General features: G+C 41.9%; 1 protein-coding gene across 3 annotated transcripts; it reads right to left on the bottom strand.

The window, feature by feature from the left end:
- Positions 1 to 59: 59 nt before the first annotated feature.
- On the bottom strand, positions 60 to 24,788 carry CNR1 (cannabinoid receptor 1). Of its 3 annotated transcripts, XM_047735085.1 has the most exons (3): positions 23,507 to 24,282; positions 22,007 to 22,089; positions 60 to 3,984 (listed from the first exon to the last, which is right to left on the bottom strand). In XM_047735085.1, exon 3 carries the CDS (start codon positions 3,919 to 3,921, stop codon positions 2,503 to 2,505), a length of 1,419 nt encoding a protein of 472 aa, XP_047591041.1. In that variant the 5' UTR covers positions 3,922 to 3,984; positions 22,007 to 22,089; positions 23,507 to 24,282; the 3' UTR covers positions 60 to 2,502. The 3 variants fall into 3 exon arrangements, with proteins under 3 accessions (XP_047591041.1, XP_047591042.1, XP_047591039.1); XM_047735086.1 differs by lacking the exons at positions 22,007 to 22,089; positions 23,507 to 24,282 and adding an exon at positions 24,709 to 24,788; XM_047735083.1 differs by lacking the exon at positions 22,007 to 22,089.
- Positions 24,789 to 26,047: the final 1,259 nt, after the last annotated feature.

The raw sequence follows: 26,047 nt of genomic DNA on the forward strand, positions 1-26,047 counted from the left end.
AAAAATCTATATTGCATACACACAGATAAACAGTTTCAAAAATGAATCCTGGAATTTTCCTACAAATAATGAGAATTTCGTCTTCACCAGGTCTTCATAGCTGTGAGCAGAGAGTTGGTGCTGTCTGGTGAGCTCTGAGACATGTGTATTAATATTCGGGGTAATGCGGGACGAAAGAATGGCAGTTCTTCAGTGGAACCAGACCTTGGTGAGCTTTTGGAAACGATCTTTTTTCTTTCTCCTAAAGAGAGCTTATTCATCCTCCAGCATGCTGAGCCCTCCCCTGCATATCACAGAGAGATAAAATGAGGCTACCAGCAGGCAGATTTGAGCTGTACGTACAGACAGTTAAATCCATCCCAGCTTGGCCCACAGGCCACATTCAGCTGCAGACCATATACTGCCACAAAAGGACAGTGCCTCAGTAGACTGCTCATCTATCTAGAGAGTGGAAATCACCAGATAAATGCTAGCTCTCCACTTTAATTCATGCTAGGCAGGTCTCTTGGTCCTGTAGGAGCCATGCTTTATCTGTATAAGAAGACTATTTGTAAGTAAAATTGGTCAGGGTCAAGTAACTTCTGAAGCAATATTAATGCTTACTGGGAAAAAGGCCTTATTCTGAGCACCCATGGCACCATTAAGGAGTATGAGGCTGGGGCACAAGAAGAAAGCAAGCCATGCTCAGCTTATACTTTAGCAGATCTTGCTTACCAGGAAAAGAGGAGAAGCCTACTTCTTAGCCCAAACCTACCCAGTCAAAGCTGGGTCCTGAGCTGTCACCAAGGGCATCTGGGTAAAGCATAGAAGCAGCCGTATGTCATCCAAGCCTCAGTCGCAAGGGTGTCTGCTCCTCACTGCCTTTTTCTGTCTCACCACTGTCTGCCCGGCCTCCTTAGCCACGAGGACCAGACTGGGTAGTCCTCCTTCAGCAGGCGGGGTCCAGTGCTGCTTAGACGGGATCACACTGCTCCACGTTCCGACAATAAATGTCATCATGGATTTCTTTAGAACTGCTTCCCTTTGATGATTTACCTCCCTGTAGACCTGGTAGACCTTAGGTGCTCAGAAACCAAGACACTCATTTCCCAACACTGACATGGCAAATACAGACCTTCACTTGCGTGTTTGTCATTGATCATTCCTTGGTAAACACGAGTCTTAAGAAATATCTAAAGGTCAGTTTAGTAGTACTTGACCCAATCCCTTGGTGGGGTGAGGGGGTGGGGGAGGAATTTTATGAATGTTTATGGTATTTTTACCAAACAGCTTTCATCAAGAACTCAATTTTAGAAACTGAATTCATGTGCAAGTATGCAGCAAGTGGTACGATTTACACTTGGTCACAGTTTTCTCACTTTAGGACACGACTGTAACGGTTACAGGATAGAAACACACACACATTTATAGTCACACTCACGCACGGTATAATTTTACTGATCCAGACAATACTTATTTTCAATTAAGAAAAAATGAAGACTCATTTGGCCATCCAGGCATGAAATCTACTGAAACCTGGAATATAAGAATGCAGTACTCTTCAAGTAAACAGCAATTGCACAGTGATAACAATATACATTAAGGTTGACACATGCTGTCTTAAGAGGTCTAGTAATAGCTAAAGACTAAAGAAAGTCAGATATGTCAGCCGGAAAAGTCAATATGCCTTCTCTCTTCCATTCTGCTTGTAATCCATCACCCAACAGAACAGCCATAGTCCAGAAGATAATAAATGTCCATGTATGAAAATGCAGGGCTAACAAATGTTTAAGTGTCAGTGAATTCTGCTCAATGCTCTGGATAGTCTTCAGATTCTTCTTGTTGTTAACAGAAAAATAAACCTTTATGAGTATCTCAGTGTCAAATTTAAATAGATTGGAAAAAAATATTAAGGTTTCTCAAGTCACGGGCAATACTTTTTTAAAAAAGTGGTCTCACTGGTGTATATCTGCCGCTTGTGTCCCATTGTTCTCATGAAAATCTACCTTCCAGTTTTGCTGAACTAGACGAATATAAATAACACACAGTAAACACGGATCCACATCTCACATGACACGACACATTTTACAAAAGAGCTCTACTTTAGTACTGTAATTTGTAAAAATGGACATCTCTGATACTTAGGGACAAATACATTTCACATTATAACGAGAGTTGTGGTTACAAAGGCATTACTCATTTGATGATGTTTTCCTACGGGTCCTTAGACTTCAGGCCATGTAGCCACACGTGTCTCTCCCATTTTGCTGAGACCCTGAAGAAGCTTCGGTCACATCAGCAGCTGGCTTTCTTCACTGTAAACCCCTGAAGAACTGAGTTTCGGTACCTACACTGTCGAAATGCTACAGAACTGAGAACCGATCCTGGTGACAGTCCCCTTTCACTGAGCATGGTCAACTTAAAAAAATATAACCGATGAGACAACAGACTCTTCTAGATTTTAAGCTTTAAAAAAAAAAAAAAATGAATTTCTTTTCCTGTGCTGCCAGGAAGGCGTCAGGCTCACAGAGCCTCGGCAGACGTGTCTGTGGACACAGACATGGTCACCTTGGCAATCTTGACCGTGCTCTTGATGCAGCTCTCTGCGGCCCTGTGAACACTGGCCGTGTTATTGGCATGCTTGTGCAGGCAGTCCGAGTCCCCCATGCTGTTGTCAAGAGGCTGCGCGGTGCCTTCACACGAGGGGAACATACTCCGGAAAGCATGTCTCAGGTCCTTGCTCCTCAGAGCGTAGATGATGGGGTTCACGGTGGAATTCAGCAGGCAGAGCATACTGCAGAACGCAAATACTGTCTTAATGAGCTTGTTCATCTTCCCAAAGACGTCGTACACCATAATTGCAAGTAGAGGGCCCCAGCAGATGATCAAGACCACAAGGATCAGGACCAGGGTCTTGGCCAGCCGAATGTCCATGCGGGCTTGGTCGGGCCGTGTCACCTGCACCTTGCCGTCCTCGGACGTGTGGATGATGATGCTCTTCTGGGTCCCGCGCTGAATCATGCGGACTGCGTGGCTATGAGCCTTCCAGAGAATATACATGTATGCGTACACGATGAACAGCAGCAGCACGCTGGTGACCCCGATCCAGAACATCAGGTAGGTTTCGTCGATGAGCGGGAAAATGTCTGAGCAAACGGACTGCAGCTTCTTGCAGTTCCAGCCCAGGAGAGGCAGCACGGCGATCACAATGGCGATGGTCCACATCAGGCAGAACGCCACCACGGCCTTGGGCCTGGTGACGATCCTCTTATAGGCCAGGGGCCTGTGAATAGATATGTACCTGTCAATGGCCGTGAGGAACAGGCTGCCTACGGAGGCCGTGAAGGAGGCGGTGACCCCACCCAGTTTGAAGAGAAACACGTTGGGGCTGTCTTTGCGGTGGAACACGTGGAAGTCAACAAAGCTGTAGACGAAAATGACGCTCCCCAGGAGGTCGGCCACGGCCAGGCTGCCGATGAAGTGGTAAGAGGGCCGGCAGCGGAGGCTGCGAGAATGGAGGATGACACACAGCACCAGTAGGTTCTCCAGAACCGTGAAGGTGCCCAGCGTGAGGGACAAGACGGCGATGGCCAGTTGCTGGCTGGGGTTCAGAATCATGAAGCACTCCATGTCCATGAAGTTCTCCCCACACTGGATGTTCTCCTCATTCTCCTTGTAGGATGAAAGGGACTTGTTGTAAAATTCGGTAATGTTCACCTGGTCTGCCGGGACCAAGTGGGCGTTGTCTCCAGCGGTCATCTTTTCTTGGAAGGGACTTCCCCGAAAGGAAGTTAAAGGAAATTTCTGTGGGAAGTACCCTAATTTGGATGCCATGTCACCTTTGATATCTTCGTACTGAATGTCATTGGAGCCCACGTAGAGGAGGTCTGTTGTGATGGTGCGGAAGGTGGTATCAGCAAGGCCATCTAGGATAGACTTCATCACCTCCGTCTTGGATCAGGCCAAACTCAAAAGGACTGAGAAAGAGACCCACAGCAGGGAGTCCTAACAGGAGGGAAAACAAAAAAGCTCAATGGTGAAAAACCTGGGAGAATCATAATAATGTTTTAAAAACTGACTATAAACATCCCAAACGTGTACCATCATGGTATTTTATTCCTGTCTCTGAGTCTAGATAAAATCCTTGTCACCTTCAGTCAACAAAATGAGTCAGTCAGTCACAGAAAAGCCACCCAGAGTTGGCGATGTGGAGGCGCCCACTAGAAACACATTTCTTTCATTACTGAAGCTGTCTGGATTTAAGTCACTGTGTGATCCTGCACGGACCTCCAGGGTCTGACAGTCAAGCAGAAGGAAAGGTGTGTTGGGCGTGGCACACACCTCATAGTTATTAGGAAATGTCTACCACTGGCTTCTACCACCACAGACACACAGCATCCTAATGCTGGTGGGGACGTGGTAAAGCAACATGTCACACAACTACTGCTCTTAAAGACTTTATCACCTTGTCACACCAGTAAGACTGAATGTACAGCACAACCAAAGAATGAGGCTGTATGGAATCAGGGACTGTGTGCAGCCTACGTGCTGAACATGAAGGGGGAGGAAGAGACTTCTGAGAACCAGAGGAACAGATGACCATGGGAGGAAGACCTGGATGCTGGCCTGTCTCCTCCCCCGGAGGAGGAGACAGTCTCCTCCCCCAGAGGAGACATTTGGACCAACCCATGGCTGAGGTGAACTTTGAACATGTCTACACCAACCAAGAAAAATGTCACGAAGGGCAAGCTTGCACTGAGGCTCCTGGGCAGACCAAGATCCTGAACACTGGGAAGCAGTGATGAAGGAGAGCGTTTCCTGACAGTGTCCCTCATGAGCATTGCGGTGACACAAGCATGCTGGGAGACAGGAAGCAGGCCTCAATGCTGTATCATCTAGGCTTCCGTGTAGATGGCATCAGAAATAAGGATAACTAAGAAAAGGGAGCCAAATTTTAAGAGCTCTTGAATTCTAAGATAAACAATTTGGTGTTTGTTTCAAAATAAACAGCCAGGGAATTGATTTTACTATTTATAAATTCTCTTTAAAACACAGCTATTAGGCTCTTTCGCTTATAATGATATTAGAATTACTAAGTGGTATCTATAATAATTTTAAAATAATCATAAAAACTGACATTTTATTTCCTAGTTATATTTTTCTTTTTTTTTTAAATATATCACACTGTATGGTGGGGTCGCTGTGGGATAGTTAGTATCTTGGAACAAATGAAAATGTTCTGAGTTCTCCCGCTAAAATACAGAAATCCTACCTATCTGAAGTCATGATTCACTCATTCATTCATTCGCCAAATTATGGAGGACCCAGTATGTGCCAGGCTCTGTGGTAGGTAAGCACTAGGGGCTGGGCATGTACAGTACCAAGCAAGAGTCCCTATCACATGGAGTACACAGTGTGGCAGAAGACAGACAGCTGACTCCGGTAATTATGATGAAGTGTGGTGACAGCTATGACTGGAGATACACCAGACACTGTTGGGGGCGGCTAGTCTTGGGGGGCAGAAGGAGGCTTCCCCAAGGAAAGGATGTCTATGCCAAGAGTATGTAGGATTAGTGAGTGGAGACAGAACATGGAGGCAAAGATGAAAAATTTAATGAATACCTTAAGTATCACAATGTGGTTTTTTTTTTTTTTCCTTCTGCTTTATTTAGTAACTTGGAATAGGGACAAGGTGCTGAATGTGGTCCACCTTTCTATATTCTACTATCCCTGGGTCCAGGCTGTCTTCTGAGTCAACTCCAATCTCTGCTAACTTACATTTGCTAAACAACTCCATTTACACATGAAAGTTTTCATCCACCATCTGAAGGACACAGAAAATAGCCACAATTTGTGAGAGAGCTGTTCATGGTCCTGGCATATCCTCATATCCAACTTTGGCCTCTCAACGCCCACCCATACTCCAACATAGAGCTCACTGGCCCTGCTGTTCTTTGGGTCACACCTACACACGTTCCTCCTTCCCTCTGAGCCTCCCACTGTCTGAAATACGCATTTCCAAGATCTCTGCTCCACTGATCTTTCAAGGCCTGGTGCCAAACTTACCTCCATTTCTGATATCCCCTTGGCCAGCCCTTCCTGCCAGGCAGAACTAATTAATTCCCCCAGTTTTCCCTTCTATTACAGGGCTCACTGTATCATTTAATCATGAGCTTACATATCTACTTCAATAACTAAAAAGTGGTTTCCAAGCACAGGAATGGTATCTTTTTTTCTTCTGTGTTTCACCAGCCTGATAACATGATAGCAGAGAAGAAAGAGATGGCTAGTCTCCCTTAGAAATGTTCACATGAACCTAAGAGATGGCAGCTGAATTTTATTAACTGGTGCATAAAAGCAGTGATTTAATAATACTTATTTGTCTTTTCTAAAAATCAGAGGAGAGAAACGTAATTAATTCAATGGGTATTTGGCCTGAAAACTGAAACTGGGAGCCAGTCCAGGACCTCCCTCCCAAGTCCGCTTATTTCAAGTAACTAACTTGTCCTTCACATTTCTCAATTAAAAACGAACTTATTTGAAATTTTGATCATTTATATGCATATATTACAACGAAATGATTCCAAATTCAAAAGGAACAGAAGGATACACAGCAAAGTCAGTCTCTCCCATCCCCATGTCTCAACCATCCAGTTTTCCTCTCCGGTGGCAAGAAGACCCTTGTTACTCTTTCTAGAGATATTCCATGTATACTCAAGCAAATACATGAATTCTTTCTTTATTTTCTTTTTAACGGATACTAATATACCACACCTACCATTCTGCACCTTGCTTTTCCACTTAAAAGTATGCATGAAGACAGTTCCCCATTGGTCCACAAAACCTCTCCTCATTTAGCAGGTGCCTTAAGTATCCCTTAGATGAGTGTGACCAGCCTCTTTCTGATGCAGGTTTACATTGTTCATCATCTCTTGCTGTTACAAATAGTGCTGCCGCAAATTACCTTCAGTCCTGTCTTTTTTCACATTTCTAATGGAATTATGACTAATCATATTAGCTGCCCAATCTCATACTTTGAACGCCCCGAACACCTCTTCTTTCTTGGCCTCTATAATCAAGCAGACCTCAAAGTCTTGCTGATTTTCCCTTTTTATGCACTAAGGGAGAGCTTATTATGTGCAGGCGGCCTCCTGAGCCTCTTATGTCTATGGAACTGTTTATTTTTCACAATGGCCCTATGAGGTGGGTGCCGCTATTATCCCCATTTCACAGATGAAAGGCACAGAGAGGGTAAGGAATTCACCATTCACAAAGCTAGTAGGTGACCAAGCCAGAACAAACCCAAATGTTCTGGTTCTAGAGCAAGTGCTGTCTAATAAAAATATAAAGCCACATATGCATTTTAAAGTTTCTGCTACCTAGGTAAAAAGGAAAAGGTAAAAGGTGAAATTAATTTTAATGATATATTTTATTTAACTCAGTGTATCCAAAATATTATTACTTCAACACCTGGTACTAGCCACATTTGAAGTTTTTAATAGCTACATGCTGGGGTCCAAAGCTGCTTTTAATCTTAATGAGCCATCATCCCTTTAACCTGAGCCAAGGATGCTACTATCTCCCTTCTTTTCCCCGCTGATTCCAACCAGTCAAAACACTAGTACTGGGGAAAACGATGAATTAGGAGTTAGCAGACCAAGATTACTATGCGACTTGTACTTGGGCAAGGAGTTAATGTCGATAAGCCTCAGTATTTCATCTGCAAAATGGGGATGAGGAGGAGGAGGATATTGCCTAAGTTATACGATTGTTCTAAAAATTAAATGAAAAAAAAAAGCAGATCACGTACTTAACATAGTGTCTGGCACAAAATTTAAGTCTTCAGTAAATATGACTTTTTCATCATTACCTAGTACCATGACTCTTGCCATATATTGTTTTGAGATAGCACACTGCCTTATTAGATCATAGGCTGCTTATTCAATTTTTATTTTTGTCTCAGCACTTAAAGCATGAAGGAATTAGAAGATGCACCCATGGGTGCATGTGTGGAGGAGGAAATGTTATGGGCGGTCTATATAGAATTATTTAACTCCAGGAGACCAGAGACTTCACACATATTCTATCATCAAATTGTCATGACAACTTTATTAGATGCTTATTTATTAATCCCTATTTCACAGATAAGGAAATGGAGGTCACTAGATGTTAATGCAAATTGTCCAGAAGATGAAGAGTTTGTAGCTGACAGACTCCAGACTCTCAGACTCCAGAATTTTTGCTCTTGGGCTTTATGCATGGTTTTAGGAATTAACAGTAACTAGAATAAAGCCATTTTGATTTCTGTATTATATTCAAGCCTTCTAGCTTCTCACAAACCCAAATTAAGGCATTTTGTCAATAGTAATTAAGACTAGCTCCTACTAAATCATTATTTCCTATCCCTGCCAATCCAGGTAAATCTGCCTATTGGCATGGCCTCAAAGATTAAAATTTTAGTATCTGGAAGAGCTACAAAGCTTCTTCAGTGAAGACAAAGGATCACACATCTTTTTTCAGCAACACAAACCTATGTGTGCCTGGGATTTACTCTACATTAAGGTTACCACCTGTGTGATCACAATTTCCCAATTAAATGCAACCAAGCACTTTCATTAAAACACAGTCACTTGTTAACTCTGAGCTGGAGCATGGTGTGGTTATGAAATATAGACTAATTTCTGTTCAGTATCAGCCAACTTTAATTAAGGAATACAGTTTTAAAGTATACATGGGTTTTGTGCAGTTCAAGGATTTTAGTAATGTCAAAGTACCACGGTGAGTAGGCAATTTTACCAGTTAACAGAATCGTGGTGGGTAAGTGGTCCTCTGCATTTCAGTAATTCTTTCCTTTATTTCTACCTTTGGATTATTACAGTAATTTTCACCTGATTATTTTTTGCACTGAGAGTTTTCTTTGAGAGTTCATTAGTAATACAGTTTAGGCTTTGGGGGATGCAGCTGCCATTAATTTTGTTTTTGTTTGCTACTGGGAAAATCATAATTGGAAATTTCTAGCAAGATGCGTAGATGCACCTATTAAAGAAGCAGTTGGTTTTTATTACTGTTAGAGTAAAACAATGACTGAATGACATTTAAGGATTTTCCTAGAATTCTGTTTCTAAAAATATAAACAACTTATTCTAGTAATTTAAGCTATAAATCATATCTTTAGAAAAATAAAAATATTTTAATGTGTTGAATCTATTATTTAAAAAAAGAAACTTCAAATTTTTGGAATGGTATTATCTATTTGTCCGTCTCACTAAGTGCACAATTGTCTCTCCATCTACTACCCCTAAACTTATATAAGTCGCAACTATGGTAATACATCAAAGAAACATTCTGGGTACATGAGCAGCATGAAGCGTTCTAAAGTCTACTTAGAGTCGACATCTTTGTTTCTGTGACCACTGAGGGTATAAAATATCCATGTCCTGATTAGGGTGAACATTGAGTGACAAAACAAGACTTCAAATAAAGTCTTTTCTATATCAATACGATCAACAGCAGGTTATTTTAGTTTTCACTGCCCTACTGAAGACATTCTTTGTTTTAGAGATACATTTCAGTAAGTTAGATACTTATCACTGTTGTACTGGAGTAAAAATCCTTGCAGTTCTGGACTGTGCAAGCCTCTCTGGGTATCCCTGCAGGATGTCATGACTAGTTGGGCTGAAAATCCTTTAGAAGCATCAGAAGGATCAGTGCTCCTGATATACTTATAGACTGTCTCAGCGCAGCCCCTACCCCCGGCTCCTTCTGTAATATCTTAAGTGTAGAAATGCTTTAAGGACACAATGCCAAGCTCATGGTTTCTAAGTTGATAGGAGTCCAAGACCCCGTTTAAGCAGGGGTCCCAGGCCCATGCTTAAATGAGCCCTGTTATTCTCCCTTATTTCTTTGTTGGCTTTGTGTTATTCTGCTTAGGTAGCTTCATAAAAGAGTCTTGTGAAGGGTTCAAGAGAATGAAGGTGCCAGTGGATGTATTTGTTATTTTCCATTCATTTCTGGGAACAAGTCTGGTTTCTACTAATTTGATCAAGAAAAAATAACTTGATAATGTATTTCTCTAAAGTTAGTAGGAAATTTTTAGTTGACCCTTATAATTGCATTATGTCTAAGACATGTCCTCAGTATACATGGCAAATCTCATGAGCCAACACCATAGCTGGATGAATGATGCTTCTGCTATGGCTGAATGAGCAACTGAGTCTTTTCTAAGTCTTATATAACCATCAAAGTTTTGGAATTATTAAAATAGTTTTGTAGCTTTTTTGCATTATCTTCTACAGCAAAGAGAAGTAAAGGATTGACTTAATTATCCTGATAATTCAGGCAAAAATACATAATCCTTCTTCCTTGTATTAATGTCAGTTCCTTTTCCCATATATAAAAGAAAATCCCATTATGTAGGTAATGCTCGGTTGGTTCTCAAAGCCTTAGTTTTCCATATATTTGGCAATGTGGAATAGAAGTTATTAAATGCACAATTTTCTCTGGTCTTTGTTAGTAAGAAAATATATTTCATGAAAATATATCAATTAATATGATCTAAATAGACATTAAGGCACTAATAAGGCTATATTTCTGTTCAAATTTAACTTGAAGTATGCCTAATTATTTAACATTTAAAAGCTTGTTAAAATTTAAAGAATTTTAGGGCTTAAAAAAATGATGGCTTTAAAACTACATCAGATTAAACATTCACTATTAGGTGATGATGCTGTAAGAAAAGTCTATCACAAAGGCAATGATACAAGTGAAATGATTTGTTGACTTTCATAACCAATTCCATTTCTCCATTTACCATTTAATTTTGTTCTACTGTTCTGATGTTTCCTCTTACTAAGTGCCTTTGTCTCTCTTTTTTTAAAGAGGGCTACTTTTTCCACATATCTATAAAGAAAGTAACCAGGCATAATAGATGCAGCTTTCCCTTAAAAACTGCAAAATTTTCAACTCAATAGAAGCCCAGTCCATATACAAAATACTCCATAAGCTCATCTTTATCATGTATGTGAAATTTGTTCATTAAAAGTCAGCCCAAAAAACACCTGGAACCCAGGAGATAGGTTATCTGACAGTTCATTGCCAAGGAAGCAACAGTTTAGAGTGTGCTACAATTTGACAAAATCCAGCATCCGTTCCTGATTAAAACGCTTCAAAGTATAGGGATAGAGGGAACATTCCTGAACTTCATAAAATCTATCTATGAAAGACCCACAGCAAATATCATCCTCAATGGGAAAAAGCTTGCAGCCTTCCCGTTGAGATCAGGAACACGACAAGGATGCCCACTCTCACCATTCTTGTTCAACATAGTATTAGAAGTCCTAGCAACAGCAATCAGACAACAAAGAGAAATAAAAGGTATCCAAACTGTCAATGAAGAAGTCAAACTCTCTCTCTTTGCAGATGACATGATTCTTTGATTCTTTATATGGAAAACCCAAAAGACTCCACCCCCAAACTACTAGAACTCATATAGCAATTCAGTAACGTGGCAGGATACAAAGTCATTGTACAGAAATCAGTGGCTTTCTTATACACTAACAATGAAAATACAGAAAGGGAAATTAGAGAATCGATTCCATTTACTATAGCACCAAGAACCATAAGATACCTGGGAATAAACCTAACCAAAGAGGTAAAGGATCTGTACTCGAGGAACTATAGAACACTCATGAAAGAAATTGAAGAAGACACAAAAAGATGGAAGACCATTCCATGCTCTTGGATAGGAAGAATAAACATTGTTAAAATGTCTATACTGGCTAGAGCAATCTATACTTTTAATGCCATTCCGATCAAAATTCCACCAATATTTTTCAAAGAGCTGGAGCAAATAATCCAGAAATTTGTATGGAGCCAGGAGAGACCCCGAATCGCTAAGGAAGTGTTGAAAAAGAAAAACAAAACTGGGGGCATCACGTTACCTGATTTCAAGCTTTACTACAAAGCTGTGATCACTAAGACAGCATGGTACTGGCATAAAAATAGATACATAGACCAGTGGAACAGAGTAGAGAGCCCAGATATGGACCCTCAACTCTATGGTCAAATAATCTTCGACAAACCAGGAAAAAATATACAGTGGAAAAGAGACAGTCTCTTCAATAAATGGTGCTGGGAAAACTGGACAGTATATGTAGAAGAATGAAACTTGACCATTCTCTTACACTGTACACAAAGATAAACTCAAAATGGATAAAAGACCTCAACGTGAGACAGGAATCCATCAGAATCCTAGAGGAGAACATAGGCAGTAACCTCTTTGATATCAGCCACAGCAACTTCTTTCAAGATATGTCTCCAAAGGCAAAGGAAACAAAAGCGAAAATAAACTTTTGGGACTTCATCAAGATCAAAAGCTTCTGCACAGCAAAGGAAACAGTCAACAAAACAAAGAGGCAACCCACGGAATGGGAGAAGATATTTGCAAATGACAGTACAGACAAAAGGTTGATATCCAGGATCTATAAAGAACTCCTCAAACTCAACACACACAAAACAGATAATCATGTAAAAAAAAATGGGCAGAAGACATGAACAGACACTTCTCCAATGAAGACATACAAATGGCTATCGGACACATGAAGAAATGTTCATCATCACTAGCCATCAGGGAGATTCAAATTAAAACCACATTGAGATATCACCTTACACCAGTTAGAATGACCAAAATTAGTAAGACAGGAAACAACTTGTGTTGGAGGGGATGTGGAGAAAGGGGAACTCTCTTACACTGTTGGTGGGAATGCAAGTTGGTGCAGCCACTTTGGAGAACAGTGTGGAGATTCCTCAAGAAATTACAAATAGAACTTCCCTATGACCCTGCAATTGCACTACTGGGTATTTACCCCAAAGATACAGATGTAGTGAAAAGAAGGGCCATCTGTACCCCAATGTTTATAGCAGCAATGGCCACAGTCACCAAACTGTGGAAAGAACCAAGATGCCCTTCAACGGACGAATGGATAAGGAAGATGTGGTCCACATACACTATGGAGTATTATGCCTCCATCAGAAAAGGTGAATACCCAACTTTTGTATCAACATGGACGGGACTGGAAGAGATTATGCTGAGTGAAATAAGTCAAGCAGAGAGAGTCAATTATCATATGGTTTCACTTATTTGTGGAGCATAACAAATAGCATGGAGGACAAGGGGAGTTAGGGAGGAGAAGGGAGTGGTGGTGGGTATTAGAGAGGGCACGGATTGCACGGAGCACTGGGTGTGGTGCAAAAACAAGGAATACTGTTATGCTGAAAATAAAAAATAAAAAAAAATAATAAAATAAAGTTTGCTACATGTTGTTCAGTGGTGCAGCATCCCTTTCCGTTTCTTCCTTCATCTTTCAATGAGGTACATTCTCTTTGAATCAACGAACATACAAATTAAGCCCAGTGAAAAATTACGTCTTGTTTCTCTAGTTTCAAATCTTAGAGTGATAGAATGTTTTGGGTGATTAAATAAATGCACAATAGAGAAGATTCCAATTCCCCAATAATGTAATAAGGAGCATTAGAATGTTTGTGATAAGAATATATATTATTTTTTAAATATTTACATGCATTAGGTGCTATCACGATCCCCATTCTACACAGGAGCAAACTGAGGCTTGGAGTAGTAAAATAACTCTAGGTCTCTCTCTAACTAGAGGAGCAGAACTAGAACTCAATCCAGGGCTGAGTAATTAGAAGTTAACTGCTCTTAACTTTGAGGTCCAGAAACTACATAAGACCCTTTTCTTGGTTTCTAAGGGGGAAGCACTGATTTTGGGGAAAGGAGGTAATAAACAGTAGCTGATCATTTTACATAGCAAACGACTAAAATCTGAAGGAAAGATCTGTTGACAGCAAAAAGACTGCCCATAGTGCTTGCAAAACACCCTTGCCTTGTGGTCTTCAGGGAAAAAATAATGATAATTAACTATAAACTATATATCCTAACCCTGGATTAGCACTTTATTTTCAGCGACTGTTGGCAAATAATAAAAAAAGTCTAACTTGTCTTTGCCACCATTTTTTTTAAATTAGATTTTTCCCCCTTCATTGAGTCAACTGTAAGGACTGTGGACAGAAATGACAGTTTCTACAATACCAGTAGGGAAAGGAGAGGACACCTTGTTTAGGGCTGAATGGGGCATGATGGTTAGTAAACAAAAGCTCGAAGCTTTCATTCCCATATGGAGAAATTCAAACTCAACTTGAAATCACTCAGTTTCCCACCATGAGCAGTGTGGTTTTGCTGGGCCCAGACAGAAGATGACTCTTTGAGGCCCGCTCCTAAGATGCTAGCTGGAATCAAGGCTGAAGAAATTCTGTAAACCTTTGTAAGGCTCCAACAAGGGAGTGCTTGTGACAGATTCCTGGTCCCCAAAGAGCACAAAGGTGTGTCCCCGACAGCCATGTAGCTGATGGATACAAAGTTATATGCCCTCATCTGCTTCATGTATCACGTTTTCATTGGGCACATACTCTGTGCCTAGCACTGTAGACATGAAATACATATCCACGTATTACACTTGTGTAAGGGGGACAGGTCCGGGGAGCAAGAGAAATGATTTTCCCTCTCCCCCGACTCTGTCCAATAAAGGCCACCCATCTGTCCTTCACCTCCCACAGATGACAGAATAGAATCGGATATGAACACATGTCATAGGCCTACCGTATTGCATCACCCAATGGTATGGGGTGCGTAGCCCAGTAATTGGGTTGTGTAACCCCCTTCCTACAGATGCTTTGAGTTTTTCTCCCTCAAGAGAGAATGGGCACTGCTGAGTCACCCTGTGTCGGTCTTTCTTGTGTCGAAACCCTTCAAATCATGAACACCTTGAGAGGAGAGACCTGTCTTATATGCCTCACGTGTCCTCTGCCAGGCACAGTGTCCGGCCCGGGGTAGGTACTCAATAACTGGTTACTAAACGGATGTAGGTGTTCGTCAGCGACGTGGCAGATCTATCTTAGCTAAAAGGCGTCTAACTGTGGATCATTTTCCTTGGCATAAAGTCCGTCGGTTATAAGGGAATTAAAACTGAGTTTTGGTCTCATACAAACATCCACCTGAAGAAAACAAAAACAAAAACAACTGCCCCAATAAAAAGGCATCAACAATTCTTCATCCCAGGACCTTTTATCTCATCGTTAACCGGTAGTTATATCGATGGCAAGTGGAAGTCTGAGGCAAAGATTAGGAATATACTTTTTATTCCAATCATTGTGGAACCTGGGTGTGTGTTATAAACCTCACTGTTTTGGCACACAGCAATGGTAAACAAAGAGATTTTTGTGACACGCACAGCCTTGAATGAATCCCGATTACAGGCTGCTGATAGACCTTTAAAGACGATCTATGAGGTTGTGATTATAATGAACTTTTTCCTTCCCTCGAATGCCTGTTATTATGCATTAATCTTTCCCAAAGGGGTTTCCTCCAAGTGCAAGTGTGTTTTCAAAACCACTTATCAAGAGAAGTTATGTGAAAATTCAACCACTAGATGGAGTGGCTTTTATAAGCCCTCAGGAATCAATTTGTTATTCTATTCAGTGGACATAGTTCTTGCTTTGGTTGAGCAACTTCTCCTCCTGCTACAACATTTTATGTATTTTACAACCAAATTAATTAAAACATAAATAAGAAAATATGTTTTGGAGAGTTAATATGGGTTATTATTATTGCCTACAAAAACTACATTTTTAATTGCTTTTCTGGGGCAAAGGGGCATGGAGAAACTTTAATATATTGATAAAATTAATTGTGAATATTTGGAAGTCTGCCCCAAGAAAGTAATTAAGGATGAGTAAAGGAAAGTAGTTTTACTGGAAACAAATAGTATGTTTATGCCAAGAGATGCTAAAAGTAAGATGGGAATATCTCAGGAGCCCAAAATCAATTCTAATAACAAACCCAACTCATTTCTATTTTATGAAACATTTGGCTTTCTGATTTTCAAATATGAAATCACCAACACAGGCCATTGTTCTGGGATGAAAAAGAATGGAAAATTATTTATCATTACAGGGGCTACAATGGAATATTTCACAAATGAATATTTGTCCAGATACTCATACAAATCGAGGATATGGTAGCTTTCTAAATAATTCCTTTTCCTTCCTATCATCTTCTCACTGGAATAATTTTAAGACAGTTTTTATTGTTTAAATCCAGATTCCCTTCAAACATGATTTTATAAATTAGGTACTTATGTGCCATCCACTTTAGCTGAAATTAAAAAAAAAATTTAGTGTGTACTAACATGCAAGATACAAACATAAAAATATGCTTTCAAGATGCAAATAATTATATACAAACAGAACTGGAAGAAGTAGGTTTCACTGGAGATGAAACATGTGCTTTGGAAATGTAGTTTCAATTAAGACAGAAGTGTACAAATTGGATGCAAGGATAGGATTTGATGTCACTGAAACCATGAGGTGATTCTGTTGTACTCTTTCAAAGTCAAACCCTCCCCAGGATTTGTGTGGTGCAATTTCGTGATTATGAACCGAGCTGAGGAACTGTGAATATTCAGAAACAGTGACATGAAGATGAAGAATTAAGAAATAAGATGGGTGAGAACAGGCTGGACATCCAGGGTACACACACCTCAAAGAACAGTCTGAGACGTCCCACAGTGGTCTGTGAGCACATGCAGAGTGATTTTATAGGCCAGTGGTTCCCAAGGGGTGGTCTCCCGAACAGTAGTATCAGCATTACCTGGGAACTTAAAAAAACCTCAAATTCTCAGGTTCACCTCGGACCTATGGAGTCAGAAATAGTGGGGTTTGGGGAACAGGTGTGTTGTCAGAAGTCCCTCCAGGAGATTCTAACACACTCTGAAGTTTATGGAGACCTATGAGAAAGACTAAATGCTTGAGGGGGCAGATAAAAAATGAACCTTTAGGAATTGAGGATAGGAAGAAAGAATATTCTGTGAGTGTAGGTTGAAATGGATGGCTAAGGGAGCCCGCTGATGGTAAAGTAGTTTCCCAAAGAAGATGTTTAAAACCAAGGTATTTCTATGGGACCGAAATAGAATTCTGCGGTCTAGCCTGAAAAGAAACATCACCTAATGAGGGGGAAACCTCTCAAGGAACCTCTCAACGGTCTACAATTCGGGGCTTCTCTGCACTTTTTCAGGAAATCTCTGCAGTTTTTCAGGAAACTTACTGTTATATTGTTGACCAACAGAGAAAAGTGGCTTCAAGATACAATATGTACTTACCCAGCATGCAGACATAAATTAAGAACTCCACACACCATTTTCTCCTAACTCTATTTACAAGGTCTATGCAAAGCTCTCTAGGTCTGCTAGCCATTTCTTTCCATTCCACTGTGAAAGAACCCATGATGACTGAGAATAAAAGAACGGGAAACCAGGAATGGTAGTTAACATTCAGCTTATTTTTTTAAACTAGAAATGTTTCTGTTTCTGTTCATCTCTTCCTCAAACTGTAAAACAATGTGTCACAGAAGAGGCACCCAGAAAACAACAAACTAAAATGGGAATTGTGCAGTAGGCCCAAGAAATGCAGATCTGCAGCAAATTAACTTACAGAATTAAATTATGCAACCTATTACTACTTATAGCTGACATATAGCTTGCAAAAATACCTAAACGTTATAAATACATGGAAATGGATCCCAAAATACTTAAATGTCTAACTTTGGGCAGAGTGTTTCCTTTCTAATTATTTCATCAATAAAAATGGATCTTAGATTACTCATACTTCACTTCCTCCGCTGAGGACTACAATCATCCAAAGGTTTTCCCTTTTCTGGTTGTTGTTTGTAAGAACTTTGCTGGAACTCCCACAACTAGTTGTCTGTCTTCTAGAGTCAAATTCCCACATGGACAAAGACACCGAACTCTCTGGACGATCTTTTGCTTACTTTGGTTATGTATTAAATTGTTTAGCTTTCCTTCTTCTCCACATGTATCCTGCTTGCTCACCACAATTTGTACAAATGCTAGAGAAAACATTTACATATTCTGGTAGCAGTGCATTGAAATGAGTTGGAAATCTGGTCCATTTCACAAGCCACACTGGAATAAACCAAAATACACAGATCATAGTGGCATTAAATAAAGTCTCTTTTCTAACGAATAAATCAGGTTGATTACTTTTAAATATAGCTGAGTTAAAAGCAAACAAGATGGACAAAGGCATACTGCTTATGGCATTGGTTCGCTTGCTATATTAGCCTCTTGGCCAACAGAAATCAATGTTATAAAATTTCCTAGACGAATATCCAGGAGAAATTTGTTTTTTAAAAAGCACGCTGGAATTTGTCACCAATTTAAATGTAAAACTCCTTGCAACTTAATTCGATTTATAGAACTCATAGTCCAATTTTCTTCTCTAAATAGATGGGCTAAAAGAACAGATGAAGAAATAATGAGGAAAGAAGGGAACCCTCCCATTTAAACATAAACTTTGAAAAACATTATTTCCTAATTATATTTTATTTTAATTATATTTAAATATACTACTGACATACACAGTTTGTGAAAGCGTTTGCCAGTATATCCAACTACCACAACAGATTGCCTGGCACATCTTTGAAAAATGCCTCTGCTTTTCTTTAAAAAGCAATAGCATGGAATTTGCTAGTAGGAATTAAAAAAATAGATATTACATTGTCAAATTTAGGAAACTATACTGCACTTTATCTCTAAAGTAAAAAACAAATTTTAAATGCTTTTCGGAGTAGATAATAATGGTAAAGAATCAAGCCAAAGATATCAAATTTCTACTCAATGAATCCAAACTCTACCCAATTAAGAATCCAAACTCAAGGGGAAAAAATAAGAATTAGATAATAAAATATTGTGCCCTTAGGAAAAATGATTTGCTGTCTGTGTTAGGAGAAAAGGGAACTTAAATCCCTTGTTAGATTAAAAAAATGCAAAATCTACCTTAGGAAACTCATTCAAAACTACAGAATATAATGCAATAGCACAATAAGTTAAAAAAACAAAGATTTAGCTAAGAAATATTGATTCCCATCTAACCAGTCTCAACTCACATATTCAAAAACAAAAGAAAACAAAACAAAGCAAAATTTTGAAAGCTTTCCTAAAGTGCAGGTGTGAAAATTTCTCCAGCTGGGGCTGCACCAGAATTTATAGTATTTCAGAACAACTGCTCTGACTCTGCCAGGCCCATTTGCTCAGGTTTGGTGAGTAAACAATTCTTCCTTCGAAAACCCATACAAACAAAACAATGAACCTCGTGCTCACTAAATTAAATTAACCTGTCCGAATGAAACTTTAAATTAGAGGATATCCAGACGTTATTTGTTAATAATCCATATGGAAAATACTTCAAATATATGGAAAATATCAACGAAAACTGGCTCAAGAATATATTTGTAACGGCAACTGTGCTAGAAAAACTATTATAATGAAATGTACTTTACTTTGCATGAGGCACCCTTGCAGCGAAGAAATATGACCGAGGAAAGCTTTTAGTAAACATTTTCTGTTAAAAAGTAGAGGTAATCACAGATTACTTTATGTAATGGCTTTGACCTATTATCACTGATAGGTCATAAACATACCTATTATCCATTGAGGCCTGTTTAAGATAGGAGTTTCTCTAACATCAAACTATTTGAGTAGTACCAAGAGAGGCACTGGAAAACTCTAAAAACAACCTTTTCTCTCCCTCCTCACGTATTTCCTGTAGTTTAAACTTATTTGTGATGACACTATAATTAATGTGCTGTATATTACAAATACACTGGTATTAATATGCATTCTATGATATAATAATAATCTTGTATTTTTTTCTCCCAACTTCCTTTCCAAAAATAATAAACAACTAGTAGGACCGGTGAAAACTGTATTAAACACATCAATCAGTGTTGATGAGAAAAGTATAATCAAAGGTAGTTATGCCCATCCTGGCATCTTTGTAAGATTCTTAGAACCACCTGAGATGGGAACAGATCTCCACTACCCTGGAGAATCAGAACAGCCTTGTTTCAATGCAAGGTGGATACTTCTTTTGCCTTGAGTCTTCTGTGTCCAGCTGCATAGCTGCCTTGAATTTGGACATTTCCCCAAATTTGTAGTATTTATTTAAAATCTGAATTATATATTCAGATATATAAAGACAATGGGTCTAAATTTTTATGTCAGGCATGATACACACCTATGAAAAAGTTTGTTCATATATATGTATACAAGTGTGTTCATACATCCCAATCATCTAAAATTATGCGGGATATAATTTGATATAATTTATATATTTTTCCGGATGACATTTATTCTTTCTTTTAGTCTAAAACATATCTGGGAGAAATCTGAGTTGACCTGTAATATGTAATAGTTAAACCCAATCTAATCTAAGAAGATACAGATCAGTGAATTAAATAATTATCAAAAACATTAAGTAACAATTCAGTGGCAAAGTGTAGTTATCCCCCAAAACCTCAGAAACAGCATTCACGCAGTTATAATAGAAAGTGAACATTGCTATAAGAAGAGAATTAAGAAAGCACTGGAGATGGGGTGTATGAAGTTAAAATTTTGCCAATACAAAGTGTATCAATTGGTTTTGATTTCCTCTTATTCTTTAGGTTCTCTACCAAATCTTCAATCAAGAAAAGAAAAACCAGCAGAGCTTGTAGTCCCTCAAAATAAAGATATGCAATATGTAAACTTGGCCCCAGCAGTTTTTCAAACAATGTTAGGTCCAGGTCTTTTCAGAGGCAAAAGCAGAATTATAAATAATTTAAACCCAAAGGCTGGTTTCCCTCTAACTCATTTGTCAGTTCAATTAGAAAATGATGAATACAAAAACAGAAGAGACAGATTACACTGAAGACACAGCATCCTTTTTTTTTTTTTTTTTTTTTTTTTGCAGGAATGAAAGCTCTCATCTGTGTTCTTCAGACAACTGAGCTAACATAATTACCCCAAGAAAAACAGTCAGCAACCTCAAGGACAGGCTCCATCTGACTAACCAAATTCAAGACGCTATCACTAAATCTCGTTTTACTCATCACGTGTTGTTAGGTATCTCCAAATTCAATTTAGTACTCTTTTTTTTTTTTTTTTTTTTGCAGCATTCCTGGAGAGCTAATTATGGGAAATAATCCCTTTTCTTATTAGGCCAACTGTTTTCTGGGAAGAAACATTTGGTAAGCGTGGTGAACTACCAACAGCTATTCTAAGTTCCGTTTCATCATACTTTATTCTTCAACAGCCAAGTATTTCAATCCTACTTCCAAACACTAACATGCGAGACAACCAAGGAGCCTGTCTCAATTTCCTGGTAGTTCATGTTAATCCTGAGTCAAAGCAAAGAAGAATGTCATAAGATTGTTTTGAAAGAGTTCTTCAGGCTTTGCCTTAGTACTTAATAAGCTGACACTGCATACTAAATACTTATCACCACAATCAATGGGGCTGCTTCCTTCTTGAGAAAAGAGGTAGGATTGAAAGAGTTTTCTTTTGGAATAGACTGTAATGTGCCACAGATAGAGTGGTTCTTCCAGAGAATTTCATTCCCAGCAGTTTCATCTTGTTAACATTTAACAATTTCACTATTTTAACATTTTGAAATGCCAAAAAGAACACACTGATCCTGCAGCTAGGCTTATTTAGAGAGGCACGATCTCACAGGCGACAGGGAGGCACAGAGTCCACTGGGAAAAGGGTAACAGAAAAAGACAGAAAACAGTGGATAACAAACAAAGCCAAGCACTACTCCAACATGAAATCAGATTTGCACCAAAATGTAAAACTTTACATGCCACACTAAATAATATCATCTGGTTTTTTAAGGGACCAGGAATAACATTCTTTTCATAGGCATCTATATCGAATCTATCTATTGAAATTGGGGGGCGTGAATATCTAATTTGCCTTCCTAACAATGAGTGTGCAAGCATAGTAATTTTATTTTTGAAAGGTCAGAACTGAGCATTTCCCTCCTGGGGCCTCACGTTACCCCCACAGAGACTTAGGAACACAATGAGACCTTTCCCCATTAGACACTTGATACGTACCTCAGCCAGGATTGCTCCTTGCCTGGAGTGGGAGACATCTTTGGAACAAAAAGAATCTGTTCACAGTAAGTTCTGTTGGTAACCTAAAATGGATTAGTTTTTAAAAACCACGTCCATCCTCTTGCCTCTTGCCCAACTACAGCAACTGCTATCGTGCCTACAAGTAACCGCTTGCAGTATGCAACATTTAAAAATCTGGAGGCTCGTGGATTCTGTTCATGTATGGATATAATCAGAAAATTATTTGTCTCACTTAAGAAACTATGCGTGGCCTTTTATTTTGATAAAATTGCTTTTAACTGAGTTAGAGATGGTGGGAGGGAGAAGGAGTACCAGGGGGAGAAAGGAGACAGAGAAAAATCAATCAGTATATCTTCCCCTGTAAACTGTCAGTAGGGTGGGATTAGAAAAGCAACACTTTAAATCAGACAAAGTCCTATGGGAACCTTAAAGGTTAGTTGCTCTGAGCTTCTCAATATTCTGCAAAATAGATTGATGGCAGTGGTCCCCCCACCCATACTCAATGTTTACTGAGTTTACGCTAAGAAATTATATTTCCCCCATTGTTGAAACGATATTAACTTGGTAATAAAAAATGAGGAGAAGTTATGGGACCCACAGAGATATCTTTCAACACCTTTAAAACCAGTAAATCTGTTATAATCTCTTATTAAATGCCCAAGGATGCTTAATGTATCAAGAAGCAACAACAAAGACAAGAATGGCACTTAATTTGAAGGGAAATAAAGAAGATGGGAGGCAAAATGATGAACAGATTACCACTTTTTTCTCATTTGTTCAATTTAAAACTAAAATTAGAAGCATGCATGTTGCTTTCAAACTTTCAAATGACCAAATGACAGTTTCTCCTGTCTGTCACTGCCAATATTTCCACTGGAGAGGCGATCCATTTATGATTGTGAGCCTTACCGAGAAATGGCTTTCAAAAACACAGCAACTTTTCTCATCTAATGGCTTGTTCTGGGTTAAATGGTTCCATCAACATTTAAATTTAGCTGTTAAACGTACGTTTACTTTTCCTTAAAAAGAGTGGCTCCTGCAGCTATTTTTCTACACCAAAAGTTTATTATCGGACATACATTTCTTTATATGACATTTAATATTTTAGGCAGTTCCTAGGTTTGGTGCACAGATCGATGTATTTGGGAACACTTAGTTGCTGATACGGTTTATAGACATTCAGCACCAACTCAAGCGCCTATTTTTTTCAAACATGCACAGTTACACGTTTCCTACAAACACACATCAGTGTACACAGAGGTGCACACACATTCAATAAGTAGTAAATGGTAGAAAGCTCCAGAAGTAGCCCAGACCACAGTTTACAAGCTGGGGCTGTACAGCTAAGTAAACATCGACGCACGATTCGCTCACACGGAATAAGAACTCCACGAAGGACACTTGGGGACTACACTGGTCAGTACCCGAGGGGGCGGGAGGCGGAAAAGTATTTCCAAACGCAACCCTGCCAGGTCTTACCCTTCGCATCCCCCGGTCCTCCGGGAGAAGCTCCCTCGGCACCTCTCGCCCAGCGCAGGGGCTGCTGCTCTGCTAGAACGAAACGTTCCTCCCGACTCTACGGAGCTCTGCGGGAGCCGAGGCGCCCCGCCCGGGCCAGGGGAAGGCACTGGCGCCGCCGGAGCCAAGAAGAGGCGGAGGCGGAAAAGAAGTGCAGAAGGAAGGGGTGGCCGAGGGAGTAGCCGGAGGGAGGCGGCGCCGGCGCGGGGATGCGGGCGAGGCGAGGCGGGGTGGGGTGGGGTGGAGCGGGGTGTGCCTCCGTCGGTCGGTCAGTAAGTCAGTCGGTCCACGCTGCCCGCGCGCCGGCGTCCCCTGCCTCCAGTGCCCGCCCGCCCGCGACAGCGACAGCGACTGGCGACCCCTCCTCTCCCGCCGCCCGCGAGCCTCGCCCCTTCCCCGGGCTCTTCAGTGGGTCCTCCCGCTCGCCCAGCCTGGCTCGGCGTGGGGCCGCAGGTCTCCGCCAGCACTGACGCCCGTCGCCTCGCCACGCTGGTGCGGTCCCTGCCTCTTCCTCCGCTGGCGCTCTGTCTCTGGCTCCCTCTCGCTCCAGTCCCATTTATGAAGCGCGGTCCCATCACGTGTTAATGAGCCTTTGTCCTGCCCTGGCAGCGGCGGCGGCACAGACCCCACCGAGGGAACTGCGCGGGGAGGGACCCGCGCACCGCGCAGCGCGGCACCCGTGGCTCCAAACTTTGCCGGCGCGGGGCACCTGCCGTGGCGCCGGCCCTGGGGCCGGAGGGGACAAGCCTCTCCGGCCCGCGTCACCTACTTCTCTTCCTCCTCCTCGTCCTCCTCCTTCTGCGCCGCCGCCGCCGCGGTCCCGGGGGCTCCCACTGCCAGGACCTGGCTCTCCTCCCGGATACCCTCACACCCCGGCCGAGCCAAGAAGGGGCTCATGCCTGCACCACCCCCGACCTCGGGGCCATTAATCACGCGCGCCCCGGCTGCGCGCAGCGCCAACACCTTGCGCGGGGGTCACGTCTGGGGCAGCCGGAAGGGAGAGGGGAGCAGGAGGCGAGAGGCCGAGGAGCCCCGGGCCGGGGGTGCGGCCACAGGCCGTTCAGCTCGCCCCAAGTCGCCCCCGCGGTGGGCAATAGTGAGCCAGGCCCCGGGGCGGGCGAAGCATTGGGACCGCGCTGCGCAGCCCCCGAGCGGTTTGCTACCTGGCGGTGGCCACGCGACCACCTGTCCTCCGCCCTCGGGGCACCGGCTGGCTTCGCGCTGGGAGCCTTCTCCAGCCCCCGCCGCCCCCGTCGCCCCCGCCCGGCGCGGACCTCTGGGACGCGCCCCACCCGCACGCCCGGGCTACAAACAGTTGGGCTCTGTAGGCGGCTGGTTCTGCGCCTCCCTGTCCGGCGCGCCTCCTCCCCAGCCGCTGGGGGGTCCCAACTCCCCGTCCCTCCCGCACGAGGAGGACGCCCCCCTGCAGGGCCGGGCCGGAGGCGCACGGGGGCTCCGGGACAGCAGCCGCTGGCGCCTGGGGAACCGCGGTGCGCCCGGTGGCCGCGACAGGAATTAGGGTACATGCTCGTTAATTGGTTCCACTATCAGCCGCCGTCTGCCTCCCGTGTGCACGGATCAAACCTTAATTGGTCTTTACATTTATCATGGTGAATTGCGAACCTACAAACAAGCCGGAGTCGCTGGTTCAGCAGAAAAGGCGCTCCCCCTCCCTCCGGGGCCCAGGCAGAGTTGTGGCGGCGGCGCTGGTAGTTGATTAGCCATCTTTATCTCTCGTGAGTTGGGTCGAGGGAGAACTGCACGGTTTCCACCTGATGGAGGGTGCCACGTCACTCTGGGCCCCAAGAACCCCGCCGAAAGCACTTGGTTCGCTTCCCAATCCTCCTCTCCGTGGTTGCCACAGCGTTCATTTTATGACACCTCGCCAGTGATCTAGCAAATTCCGCCCCAGTCCTCATTCCGGACGCCCTCGGGTAGTGACCTCCACATTCCTCTCGCCCCAGGCCAGAGCCCAGCAGCATTTATAACATCTGGACCCATATTTGGCCTACTGGAGAGAATCCGAAAAAGCCAGCCTCTGAAGGAAGAGGGGAAATTGTTGGGGAGGAAGCTGGAGGGTGGCGAGTCCAGAACCCTGGAAGCAGTGAGTGCCTTTTGGCGTCAGGCCAGTCATAGACAGGTTTCCTGCAGAGTGCTAGTTCAGTCTTCGAAAATCTCCCCAGATTGCTTTAGGTTAAAAGAAGTGTTTCCCATTTACCCCATCAGAGAAATAGCCATTTAAGAACCCACAACTGAAATGATCGTTTTCTACTAGGTAGGTAGATGGAATAGGTTATAAACGAAGATCTGACTGACCCATCAATAGATGAAGGAATAACTGACAGGTGGGTAGATGTGGGATGAGTGCTGGGCATTAAACCCAGTGCCTGGTACGCACAGCAGAGGAAGGCATCTTCAGGCCTACCTCCACGGGGGACACAGTGTCATCTAATGATGTAAAAGGCTGGTAGGGAGGCTTCAGCATCTGTTGCTTTGGTTTTC

The sequence above is a fragment of the Lutra lutra genome, chromosome 6 (assembly GCF_902655055.1).
Source record: "Lutra lutra chromosome 6, mLutLut1.2, whole genome shotgun sequence".
Lineage (NCBI taxonomy): Eukaryota > Metazoa > Chordata > Mammalia > Carnivora > Mustelidae > Lutra > Lutra lutra.

Excerpts from the sequence above, each read along its gene's own strand:
- CNR1 (XM_047735086.1), bottom strand. The coding sequence starts at position 3,921 with ATGAAGTCTATCCTAGATGGCCTTGCTGATACCACCTTCCGCACCATC.